Below are 12,587 nucleotides of genomic sequence, written 5' to 3' on the forward strand. Positions count from 1 at the left end.
CACTAACATCTGTTTGTTAAACATTTAAATATTCTCACACCCAGAGTGTGTTATTTTAGACATTTGGAATATGCACACCCATCAGTGATTTTGGCAGACATAAGAACTAAAGAGCCATTCTTTACAATTGGCAACAAAACTATTTCTATCAATTCGTCTTTTTAAAAATCATCAGTCATTCAAATAGAAATATGTGCAGCAAATACACCATGACTGCAGATGACAAAACTGTTGAACATTTGCTTTTCTGATGGAAAATCATTGCTATCAAGGGAGGGAGGTCCAGCCTGGTTGTGACTCCCTTTCCTTCCCGGTCTTTCCAGACAACTGATGTTCCCAGACTATTCAGCCTTCTAAAAGACAGATCAAATAGGGGGGGATTTTTATTTTCCACTGTATCACAAAGATTGCCAGACGTGGCTGTGGCGGGCTGCAAGATGGAATGCATTTCAGACGAGAGTATTTCCCACTGTGAATGTCTCAGCCCTCTGCTGTCAGTGGAACATAAATGAGGAGCAATGCTGATACGAGCAGTCTGATCCTTTGCATTTCACTTAAGGGCAAGCACGGAGCTAGTACTGAGTGTGATTGCTGTGTGCTCCCTTTGAGAGCCCAGTCTTGAAGGCATTCTGCATTAACTGAGCCTAATAGGAGATTTGGCTTCTCCATAATGTTCTGATTCATGCTCTGTGCAGGCTGAAATTGGGTTGTTTTAGTTCCTCTCTGCTTAAAAAACGTGTTGGCAGGCTGCACAAATCATGCACACTGGAGTCAGACAGTTGTGGAAGGTATTAAAGCTTTGATAGGCATGGGATCATTTTAACTCATCCTGTTCACAGGCACCTTGGTAGCATCCAGCCCTGGTTCCAGTGCTGCCACAGGTCGTGGGAGTGCTTGCTGGAGGGGCTGAGGGGAGCCACGGCACAGGGAAGGGCTCAGTGACTTTTTGGAGTGCTTTCCCATTTTGTGATGTTGTGCTGCTGTTTGGCTTCTGATTTACCCAGTGGTACCTCCTTGGCTGCGTGCACAGACACATAAAGTAGTACACTGTGGGTTTGGGGGTGGGATCTGAGACTCCTGTAGGGACAAAAAGAAACATAGGTGGAGGAGATGTCAGAAGGAACTTGTGGGAACTTCATAACTCCCTCCCAAATCGCAATTTTTTCATGTTATTCTGTTGCAAAAGTGCCAGCGTAGGTTCGTGGAGCACTGAAAGTCTGAAATCCTACCACGCACCAGTGCTTTTGATCACGGAGTCTCTGTGTGTATCTGTTTCACTGTCCGCTAATGGCTTTTGTCTCATTAAAAGCCAGAGAAGCTGTTCTCTGTGAGAGCAGCTTGAAGCACTTAGGACTCATTAGACTTCAAAGGAAACAGGGCTGTACCACAAGCAAGAGGGGAGGAAGTGGAGTGGCAAGAGGATCCCATTAATGGAGAACAAAAATAAACCCCAGACAGGAAGGAAAATCCTATAGGTCTGACTCAGGGCTGCAGTCCTGACACTGAGGCTTCAAGGACCGATTCGACACCGGAGCTGCACAGGGAGAACCCCCTGCCTTGGCAGCTGCCCACGCTGGAGCCAAGTGCTGTGAGGGAACCCAGAGCCTGTAGCCAGCAGCAAGGGACGGATGTCTCTGTTGCGGGGATGTCCCTGTTGCAGAGATGTCCCTGTTGCAGAGATGTCCCTGTTGCAGAGGTGTCCACCTCTCTGGCTGGCGGAGTTTGTCAGTGGACTTGTCTACGTACACTGTGCTTGCAACAGGCAGTAAGGTATCAGGCACATGCTCCTCCTTCATTGCCACACTGGTGAGGGGAGATGGGCATGTGCTTTGCTGGTAATTGGTTCCTCTTCTCTCTACTTGAACGTGCTTGCCATTTTAAATATATTTTGTTCTAATATTGGATTTAATGCACAAGAGGGAACACGCTGTAGGTATGGTGCTTTTTGTGAGATGCACGAGGAAAATGTCCTGATGGAGTGATTCAGAAAACACTGCCCCTGAGCACTGCATTGACCTGCTCTCTTCTTTTGTCTCTCCTATTTCAGGGAAGATCCTCTTCCGCCGGAGTCACATCCGCGATGTTGCAGTCAAGCGCCTGATACCTATTGATGAGTACTGCAAGGTAAGGGAGGATTTCTAGTATTGATCAAAGATGAAGCCACCTTGATCAGGCTCAGTCCTGTCCTTCTGATACAATGATGTTCCACTACTGGGAGAATGTGGAGGGTGAGCTCTCTCTCTCACCATCAAACCTTTTTGGTGAAGAAAACCCACCCAGTAGTCATATAGAGGCAAGAGGCAGCTGATTGTGATCTTTTTCCAGTAAGGCTGAGACAATTTCATCCACATACAAGACTGTGCTAAGGTATAAAGCAGATTATAATATTAGGGTTGTTTTTTGTTTATTTTTTTTGTTTTCCCTGGGAAAAATAAAGTCCACAAAAAATTATTTCACGTAAATCATACCAGGTCTCACCATGTCAAGGAAAGGCACTGACATTTAGAGCAGACATGAGATGGTCCAGAAGTGAGATTGGTGCTTCCAAAATCCGTTTTGAATACTGCTGAAAGCCTGAGGGAGAAGATGGGGAAACGGTGAAATGCTTGTCATGTTCCACAGCAGTGGGAGGCGTAGTGATGACTTTGCATGACGAGAGGAACTGTGGGTCTGAGGACTCAGCCAGACCTAGGAGAAGGTTGTTGTGGCTGCAGGAGTAAGTACAAGGGTAAAGGTGAATTAGTGAAGGGGTCTTGAACATCTGTGCCGTGGGACTACAAGTGAAAATCACGGAGGGCCAGGACTGCAGATGACAGCAGAGTGATGGAGATAGGGTGCAAGGTGAGCTTGGACCTGTGAGGTCCAAACAGAGTGGCACCAGGATGCTGATGATGCGCATCACTTCTTGGCTCCAGCCCCTTGTCATCTGCGTCATTGAAATACACCAGCTCCACACAGACACACAGCAGTAAATTTAATTTTTGAGAAGAGAAGGTCCCTAAGTGAAAAGATGCTGCAGCTGTCTGTTTCAGAATGATGCCATTAATGGTATAAAATATAATGAATCCATTTGACTTAACAACTGGAACATAATGGCTGATGTTATATGACCCACTTAGAGAGCTGCTCTCTCCTCCTCACATTAATGCATTGCCAAGTAAAAAATGCACACCGAATCTGGCCTTCCAGTTGCTTGCCATTAACCATAAAGCTGCTGCTGAGCTCGAAGGTGGGCGTGGAACCAAAGAGCTGCAGAGCCGAGAGATGAGCATAGGGTCAGTATGAGCAGAGACAGCTCCTCCAGGGCACGTTGTGCTGCAGAACCTGGACCTGCAGTCCCAGCGTGCTCACCCTGCTCAGTTTGTTGCAGGGGGACATTGCGTGTTGGCGAAGAGCAAAAATGCAGAATCTGCTCTGGCCTGCTGAGTTGAGGGCTAAGCAAACCTGTTGTGAATAGGCTCCTAGGGGAAACTGCTTAGGAAAGATTTTGCTTTCTTGCTGTCCCCTGGTGAGAAATGGGGAACAAGTCTCTGGAGAGCCCTGGCAAATGGATTCCGATGCAGTGAGGTGTATTTGTCTTCACTAAATAACAGAATTGACTTGCTGTGATTCCAACACAAAGTCATGTGCTAATGGCCCTTGTCAGTTCTGTCTTTTTGGTGGCAAAGCCAGAAGTGGGACAGACATCATGCAAGTCATGATCTTGTGTTTGTGGCCACAGCTGCAGAGATTCCATTGGCCAGTTGCATCCTCATGTCTTGAAAAATGAACTGAGCTATGAATCTTGTCTTCCGTCCTCCCATCATAAGATGTTTTCTGTGATCGTCGCCTGCTATCAGAGGGTGTGGAGCCTTCTCCACATTGCAGAATCAGGGGAATTTTGGCACAGGAAGATGTCTCGATCATGGGATGCTTGGTGCTGGGGCGTGGTACCCTCATGGGAATGGCATCCGTGCAGATCCTGCTCTTCGAATAGCCGTTTTCTGCACACAAAAGCCATGGAGTGAGTGGTTTTCTCTCTCCTGTTTCTCTCACATGATCTTGTTTGCAGAGGGGCTGTGATTAGTGGTCTGACCGTCTGCTGTGCTGGCAGTGAGTGACTGTATGCCGAATGGCTGGAAGGCTTTTGGGGGCCAGCAATTAGGTCAGGATGGAGCCACATCTGATCTGTGCAGTAACCCCAGGGCTTTGCAGATGCGGCTTTGTCTCTGATACAGATTCTGTTTGCCCTCACTCCTTTTGTGAGACTGTTGTAACAGCACATGGAGGGTCAAACATCTTCGGGATGATTTCAGATCTCCAGTTGCACATCTGTTTCCCTTTTTGCAGTCACCATTGCTGGTGGCTCTGTTCCTTCCCATGAGCACAGTACTCCACGGAGCTGTGACCCTGCACTCCGAGGCTCCATGCTTAGGTGGCAGTGCTTCACATCACCAGTGTCTCTGTTTCACCGCAGGCTCTGATCCAGCTGCCTCCCTACATCTCCCAGTGTGAGGAGGTTCTGCAGTTCTTTGAGACCCGACCTGACGACTTGACTCCCCCCAAAGAGTAAGTTGGTTGGGTGGCTGCTGCCACCAGGGTGGTGATGAAACACAAATTGCCTTCCGCTTGCCAGCATCCAAGAGTCCAACATCTCTTTAGAGATCCTCCCAGGAGTCACAGATGTGGGATTTGAATACTTCTTTGGGGAGGGAACAAGGGGCTGTGCAGCTCAGGTGAACACCCTCACCCGCTCAGCCTGGTGTACCGTCCCTAGCAGTACAGTGGGTGCGCCACTCTGGGACACCAATAAGTGTTGATGTCCCCTTGAGACAGCCAGGCACAGCGCTGCTTTCTGCGTGTAGAATGCTGGTTTCAGAAACACGGTAAACTGAAAAACCTCATTTCACATGGCAGTGCTTAGGCTGGGACTGCTAATATCCTCTGCCTCATTCAAGGGCTCTTTCCTCCAGCCATGTCTGTGAGCTCCATCCATAATCACTGCTGACTTTTTCCATGCAAAACAGAGAATGTTTGCAAGGAATCTCGCGTGCCTTACGCAACTCTGTGTGGTTATAAGTCTTGTGACTATGAGCTGCTTTGGCCAGGAGCCACCCATCTCTTACTAATCACAAGCAGCATAAATCTGAGCAGCTGCTTTCATCTCCTGCTATGCAGCTCTCTCTTTATGCTGCTTGTGACACTATGCGTAGCTCTACTGAAGGTTGAGAAATGGAGGAGGCTTGATTAATTGTGCAAGGATAAGGCAGTAAATTGATTTGACATCATTCTGTATTGGAAGGGTGTGGAGATAGATACAGGGATTTTGTTTTTCTCCTCTGAGCAGGAACATTGAGTCTTTGGGGTCCTTAGGGAAGCGTTATGCTTGTGTGGATTTTATCTTCTCTCTGGGTTTTAGAATTTTTTTGTGTGTGTGCTTTAATTCCCCCCTTCCTCCATCCTTGTTTTCCTCCTTTGATTCCCCTTTCTTGGCCTGTTGTCATTCCTTCTGCAGCTCACAGTCACTTGATGAGATTGGTCTGAGGGCCCTGCAGCCCATTAACTAATTGCATGCTGTCAGCTGGTCCTCTTATCCATCCTGCCCTGTTATTGCTCAGCACTTAACCTGCCTTGATAGTTGGCTGTCAACAAAGACAGCAGCTCAGGGGCAAGCAAGAGGTGCAAGAACAACATAAGCTTGCAGGGACAATGGGTGGGGATTTTCATGGGAGTTAACAGAAGCGGGAGCTGTTTTAGGGTACAGGGAGCATGAATCTGAGCCCTGTGCAAGAAGTTGATGAGCGGCTTTGCAGAGGGAGTTACCTACTGAAAGTGGCTGGAGTTCGGACGCCAGCACACACAGGAGGTTGTAGGGTGCCTGTGCCGCAGAATTGCTGTGTGTTTGGCCACTGGAGCACTGGTTGGATGAGCGAGTGAGGGGTTGCAGAATGCAGCGATGGGATGTGCTGCCTTCCACTGCTCTTCTGGGAGCAGAGGTGAGTTTGCAGTATGCAGAAAGACATAGCAGGTAACTCTCATCCGTTTGCCTCCAGCAGCAAAACGTTGCAGCATCTCAAGGACGTCTTTGTTGTGTTTCATATCCCAGCCTGAATGCCAGAGGGGTATTTATTAGCTACAATTCAAAATGCTAATTAATAAAAGTCCTTGGCTCTCTCCTCTGGAGAGATTGGTGGGAGCCCTTTCCTGAGCCCTGTGTGCTGGCATGCGGCCAGCGAACCAATAGCGATATGGGAGCAGTGATGGACGGCTGGGCTGGATCAGACGTGATGGCATGTCTGGGGTTTGGCCGGATGTCATCATTCATAAAGCGGATAAATGCTTTTCTCTGGGAATTTGAAAGGGAGCCAGGCCACGAGAGGAGAAAAGAAAACAACAAAAAAACCAACAACAAAAAAAGGCAACTTTTATGCTGGGTGGCTGGAAGGTGGGAATGAGGGATGAAAAAAAGACTGGTCAGCACGCTTTGTGCCAAGCCAAGCTGTCGCTGATGTGGCACTGTGGCTGGGAGTGTTTCTGCTCCCTGTCCCTCCCTGTGCCTTGGTTTCCCTGGCTGACAGCTCAGGGCCTGCCCCAGGTTGCAGCACAGAGCAGTAGATGGTGGTGATGGGTGCTGCCTTTTTCCTGGGGTATGCAGAGGAGGATCTGCCTCACTCACATCATGCTGAGATGTGAAGCCACTTTCAAGAGCTGCAGTAGCCTGCAGTCCATGGAGCTCTGTTTAACTGCAAAAGGTGAATTAATCCTTGGATCTTTGCACTGGAAAGAGGAGGCTGGACAGCTCACGTATCTGTCTCTGGGCTCCTCTAGTATCTGTTTCCCTAACACTGGAGCTTTTCCTGGGCAGATCCAAGGCTTTCCTTGTGCTCTCCTGCAGTGCAGCTTCCATACAGTGTCTGCTGGTGTTGAGAGAACACCAACAAAATCCAGTCACTGGTTACTGACCTGAAAGCTGTGACTTTTCTCAATCTCTCATTTTTTACAGCCTCTTGCGCTGCTGCTGGCATGCACAGAGGGAGACAAAGGAGAAGGAGTCTGAATGGAGAGGGAAAGAGTCAAATGCATCTTTTTTCCTCCACTGCTTCCAATTGGGCAATAGATCATAGCTAAAAGCTGAGCTGAGACAGGAGTCTGCAGCGCTAAAGGGGTGGAAGAGGGAGGTGAAGCCCTTGCTCCATCCCATCCACACACACTTGCCAACTTTCCAGCATCCTCCTGCCCAGAGGGACCACTTCAAACAGGAGTGGGCTGAGGTTGTGGTGTTTCCGCTGGCAGAGACGCTCAGTGGCTTTCGTGACATGGAGATCTGTCCAGCAAGCCCTGGACTGAGATAACTCAGTGAGCCCACAGAAGGGTAAAGAGGGACTGTAATCTGGAGGGATGGGTTGAATGTGGGAAAAGGTGGCTCTGGGAGTGGGGGAAAGAGGAGAAATCTTATGGAATAAGAAAGATAGAAATCAGTGGGGCTGTGGATTTTTTCTCCCTAGTGTTGTATAGAAGCCCTATGAAAGCCATAGTTTCAAAGGAGAAAACTCAACAAATTCCTGCTTGCTGAGATCTGCAGAATGTTTGACTGCTGAGGTGGGAATTTGCTATGTGTGCCTCTCGCCCCTCAACCACACTTTTTCAATTTCAAGCAGTTTTTGACCACAGCAGAGAGCTGCTGGGATAAGGCTGGGGACATCTGAGCTGCTGGGCACAAAGCCACTGCTGAGCCAAGGCATTCAGCTGCTTGCTGCTCACCCACAGGAGCCCAGGTCAACTCTGTAGTGCAGCAAGATCCTGAGGGACTCTTCAGTAATTGTCTGTACTGTACAAGTGAGGAGAAATGGGAATGGAGCTCTCATGTGCTTCTCAGGGCTGTGGAGATGAGCTCCTTGTGAGAGGCATCTTGCAGTAAAGACTGTTCTCTTTCTGGTAGCTGGGCATCCTGTCTTGTGTAAGACACTAATGGTTGTTGTTCTGAACCTTTCAGCATATGAACCCCCAGTTGCTGTTGTTTTTTTTTCAGCATAGGAACCTGTAGAGCAAATTTATTGTCCAGTGTCATGCCTAAAAGTTGTCCTCAGGCACCTCTCTGCACACACTGTGGATTCGTGGTTTAAAAACTACTGGCTTCAGGAGATACCAATGTCTTCAAAATACGTAAATAAGTCCTCTTGTCCTTCTCTAAAGCAGCTTTTCCCTTACATGCTAGGTGTGTCCTGGTCCTAGTGTCCCTCTAGAAAGAGAGGGCGGTGTTGAAAGTCTGCTGTGTGCTCCTTGGCCAACATGCTACAGCTTAGCTCAGAGTTGGTGTGGGAGCAGTCCCAGCACCAGCTCACTGAGGGTCTTTTAAGGGTTGGTGACCCTTAGAGCAGATGGCAGTGGAGGTGGATACTTCCCCATCAGTCCAGCTGCCTTGTGTGCCTAGAGCTCCATGCAAACACAGTCAGGACAAATTCCTCTTCCAGCCAGGCTGCAGAGGGGGACCTGGGGTGTTCCAAGGGCAGCGCAGCTCTGCTGCTGGGATGGAGGTCTGCAGGAGGTGTGTGGTGAGGAGCTGGGGCACAACCAGATGAGAGCATGTGCTGCTAATTAGGTTATGCCTGCAGCAAAAGCTCAGCAGCCCTTCATGATTCTATTAATGCTAAGGTTGCAGTGCTGGGCAGTGAGTGGGGGTGGCAGTGGATTAGTAACGGATTGCTTCCCATACGCAGACTGATGAGGACTCCAGGCAGTCACTAGCCCCAGTAAATCAGTGAACGGAGAGCTGAGCCAAAATGAGTCGGTGAGATTTGAGAGCTGGTGAGATTTGATTGTGCCAGCTTGTCTCCATATGAGTGATTGAAAGGTCCTGCTTAGGGCCACTGTGCCAGCAGCCATTGGCAGGTGAAAGATTTGTGTTAGGTCCAATGCACCCAAAGACAGTGCTAGACAAGCATATTTCCAGCACTGCAATAGAGAGCAAATCTGTTCCTTGGCCGTATTTCCATAAATGTGAAGAACAGACTCATAACCAGTGTCTCCCCTGAAGAAATCTCTTTCCTTCCCGCTTCCCTGGAGCTTTTAACCTGCTTACCTTTTCCTGTAGTGGAGTTGTCCCAGGAGGAAAAGTTTTCCTCATCATACTCGCACAGTGTCTGAGTTGGGGCTTGAACTCCTCAGCCAGGAGAGCAGGGATTTAACAGAAAAGAGGAGCTCAAATCCTTGCTGTAGGATGCAGTGGTTGTCCCATAAAGGGAGCCATTCGTTTTGCCCATAAACTCAAGCTCCCTGAGTTGACGGATGTTGGTTTGGATAAGGATGCTTGTTGCCTTGTGGCTTTTGAACCGTGTCCTGCTCTCCAGACAAATTACAGCTTGTATAAGGAATTGTTTGTTTTGCGGTGCTGCTGGTGCCTACGTGCAGATTCACCAGGAGCTCAGGCTAGATCTCAGCTCCAAAATAGTGGTCCCCATCATTCTTGGCTGAGAACTGTCCTTTCCAGGTGACAGCAGAAAGAAATAGCAATGGGGCTGAAGCCACTATGCATAAACATGGTTTACTGCATCACAAGCTCCTTGTGTGAACAGAGTACTTGATTTTGTATGCTTACAGGGCACAGGGCAGCCTTCTGAACCCACAGGTTTGGCTCAGACAGCTCTCCAGCAGTTAAACACAAGAGTGGTACTGGCACTGCAGCTGAGAGCAGGGGCCTCATTCAGTGGACCATTTGCTGAACATCAGTTCTCTTAAACAACGCCCTGTACTCCAGTTCTCAGCCTGTCTTGCTTGCATATACCTTGCTATGACTTCTAACATCTCTATGCTTGCTGAATACTTACAAGCTGAGCTGCCTCCTGAGAGTTTTTTTTGATGGCAGTGCTGTTCTATAGAAGGGCTTGTTATTATTTACAAGAAATAGACTTTTCTGCAGGAAATATTTTCTTGGAATGGTGACTTCAGACCTATCTCATCTTGCTTGCTGATTGTGAACTGCATGATTGGCATTGCAGCAGCTGGAGTTGTCATCCTCGTGTTTGTGCTTTGCTGTCCCTCTCCCACTCTGCCACTTGGCTGTAGCTGTGGGGCAGCATGGGTGCTGCTGAGGTCTGCAAGTGCTGTGCTGTGCCAGGGCCTTTGTCCCAAGACCCTTCCATGCAATCTCCCTCATGTGAGTGTGTAGTGGAAATGCTAAGTCACAGCTTGAAGCAGCGATTGAGCACCTGGTGGGAAGGCAGGGCCAACTCAGGGGAGCTCAGGTGCATACAATGCAGCTGAATGACCAGAAGGGGTGGACCCAGAATCCACTCCTTCCCAGACCTCATTTATGGGTTGGCAGTGGAGCTGAGGGTATCTCTTGCTGGAGATCCCTGTCTACCTGAGGCTTCCTAAAGGTAAGCAGCTCTCTACTTCGTTCTGTGGCTGCTGCATTTGGGTTCGTTCTCATGTGCTGTAGCCAAAGGCTTTGTCACCCTGCTACTATTATCCCATTATGGCATTACAGAGTCTCACTGCAAGGTAGGCTCTGCTGCATGCTCACTGCAGAACCACCTCTGTGTCATATAGCTGCCTCCCTAATCCAGCAGCCACCAGACCGCAGCGGTTTCTTGAAGTCAAGCAAGCTTGTAGCAGCTCTTCTCTAGGCACTGTTATAGTTTTCCTGGTTTTCTAATTAACATTTCATGCCTGAGGTACAACCTCGGAAGCCTGTAAAAACCTTTAGCATCCACAACATCCTGAAGTAGGAGATTAATGGCTTACACCTACATATTGTTGAAGAACAGCCTGCTTTTTTGGTTTCAAACCTGCCTGCAGCCTGGTGCTCCTCGTCTCCTTCCTATTGCTGGCTCCAGGGAGATGCTGTCTGACTCGCTGTGGAAGACTGTGATGAGAATATTTTGACATAGAAGTATTTACTGACCCAAAGTGTTCTCTGCTACTGAGTTTCCTTTAAGGATTGCACTTAGGGATTATTACGTTCCTGAAGGATGCTGAACTGAGCCTACTGCACCCCAATGCAATTTGGCTCAGTGTTTTAAGTGAGATTACTGTTACACAATAACCCATGTCTTCAGTGTCCCTGACAGGGAGATGGGAGAGCCCTGGTGAGCAGCTGGAGAACTCTCCTGGGTGTTACCTCTTGGAGAGCTCTATGTGGCTGCTTGGTGGCATGTTGCCATCACTATATGCTGGTACCTTGTCCTTGTGCTGCGGCTGCCTGGTTCATATGGACACTGGTGCAGGTGAGGGCTAGATGAGTTTCCCAGCAGCAGGCAGCCTTTCCCTCTCTGCTTGGAGGCACCTGTTTCCAGGAGGCCGTATGTGCACATTGTTGCATGCCTTTCTTCGGCCCATGAGAAACAAAGCAGGAGGAGATGCTGCCGGCAGTCTGTCAGTGTTTCCTGTCCTGTCTGAGTTCTTCTGTCCTCTGAGGTGGTGGGCTGGTGTTCAGAGCTGTGTCTCTTTGTATCTGTGCCAGGAACAACCCAGCAGCAAAGTGAAATTACAGCTTCTTCCTTGCCCCCTCACCCAGACAGTCAGAAAGGAAGCAGGGGGATGAGTTACAGCAATAAGCTTAGCAGATGTCAGGGAAAAGCAGCGGTCCTTCCCATCAGCACAAGGGTGTGGTGCCCATCTGCCACCTCCAGCATGTTCACCTGCTCTCGTCACCCCGTTCTAGTGCAGCATTTCAAGGCAATAGTGAGAAATTATGTGAAAGCGTTGAGAGATCTTTCGTAGCAGCATGGACCATTGCCGTTGGAGCTGTGGATGGGGCTGGTGCGTTTGTTTGGATTTCGCCTAGTTTGGTGCCTTGGTTTGTCATCTGTAATTGTTTGAGGTTTGTCTCAGCACCTATTATCTTAGGTTCGTTTGTTTTTTAATCATGAAATGCCCTAGAATTAATTGTGCCTGAAGTGAGTTGTGCCCAGGATGTGAGGCTGTGCAGCAGCCATGTTTCTTATTGGCACTCTGGTGACAGAAGGGACACGAGACCTTTGGTTTCTAACCCATCTCATCAGCATGGCCATTGCTGACCATAGTGCCTCCTTGTGCCTATGAATAGCTCCTGTTTTGTGTTCATCCTTTCAACGCCACTTTAATGAGTTGTTCTGTTTTGAGGCACAAATGCTTGCCCCTTCCCCAGCCCTGCTGCCTATCCTCCCGGAAGAGGTGCAAGGTATGGAGCAACTTCTGTATTTTCCTCTTGGTATTCAAAGCAGTGTCCACTCCTGGGACACCTGTGGACTATGCTGAGCAGGTTTGGGTTTCCCTTGCTCCTGACTGCTGCCAAATCATCCTGGTCTGCATGTCTTTTCCAGGTGACATGGTGGGAGTTGTGGCTGTCAGAGTAAGTCACTAAGGAGCTAGACCAGTGGCCAGGCTTCACTCTGGGGAAGGCGAAAGCATTAAGTTACTCATTGAGAGGGAGAGAGGTGCAAGGCTGCTATCTGGCCTGTGGGGTTGTTAGCTGGTGTGAGGGAGGTCAGTGGCACTGCTGGGACCAGCACTGCTGTGCTCTCCTGCATAGGTTTCCTGTGGCAAACAACCCAGCTGTCCCCATCCCACTGTTGATGCTCTTCCTTCTCTTTTTCAGGGAGCCCATTGGAAAGAAGAGATCTGGTAAG

General features: G+C 48.9%; 1 protein-coding gene across 6 annotated transcripts in view; it reads left to right on the forward strand.

Moving 5' to 3' along the window:
• SH3PXD2B (SH3 and PX domains 2B) overlaps nucleotides 1–12,587 on the forward strand; it is a 65,716-nt gene that overhangs the window by 36,328 nt on the left and 16,801 nt on the right. For all 6 annotated transcript variants that reach the window (XM_042880609.1, XM_042880611.1, XM_042880610.1 and 3 more), the window contains 3 exons: nucleotides 2,048–2,124; nucleotides 4,457–4,548; nucleotides 12,557–12,582. In XM_042880609.1, coding sequence (XP_042736543.1) covers nucleotides 2,048–2,124; nucleotides 4,457–4,548; nucleotides 12,557–12,582 — 195 coding nt within the window. The remainder of the gene's footprint in view (nucleotides 1–2,047; nucleotides 2,125–4,456; nucleotides 4,549–12,556; nucleotides 12,583–12,587) is intronic.

This window comes from Lagopus leucura, unplaced genomic scaffold, assembly GCF_019238085.1.
Source record: "Lagopus leucura isolate 7727_CA_CO unplaced genomic scaffold, USGS_WTPT01 Super-Scaffold_100027, whole genome shotgun sequence".
Lineage (NCBI taxonomy): Eukaryota > Metazoa > Chordata > Aves > Galliformes > Phasianidae > Lagopus > Lagopus leucura.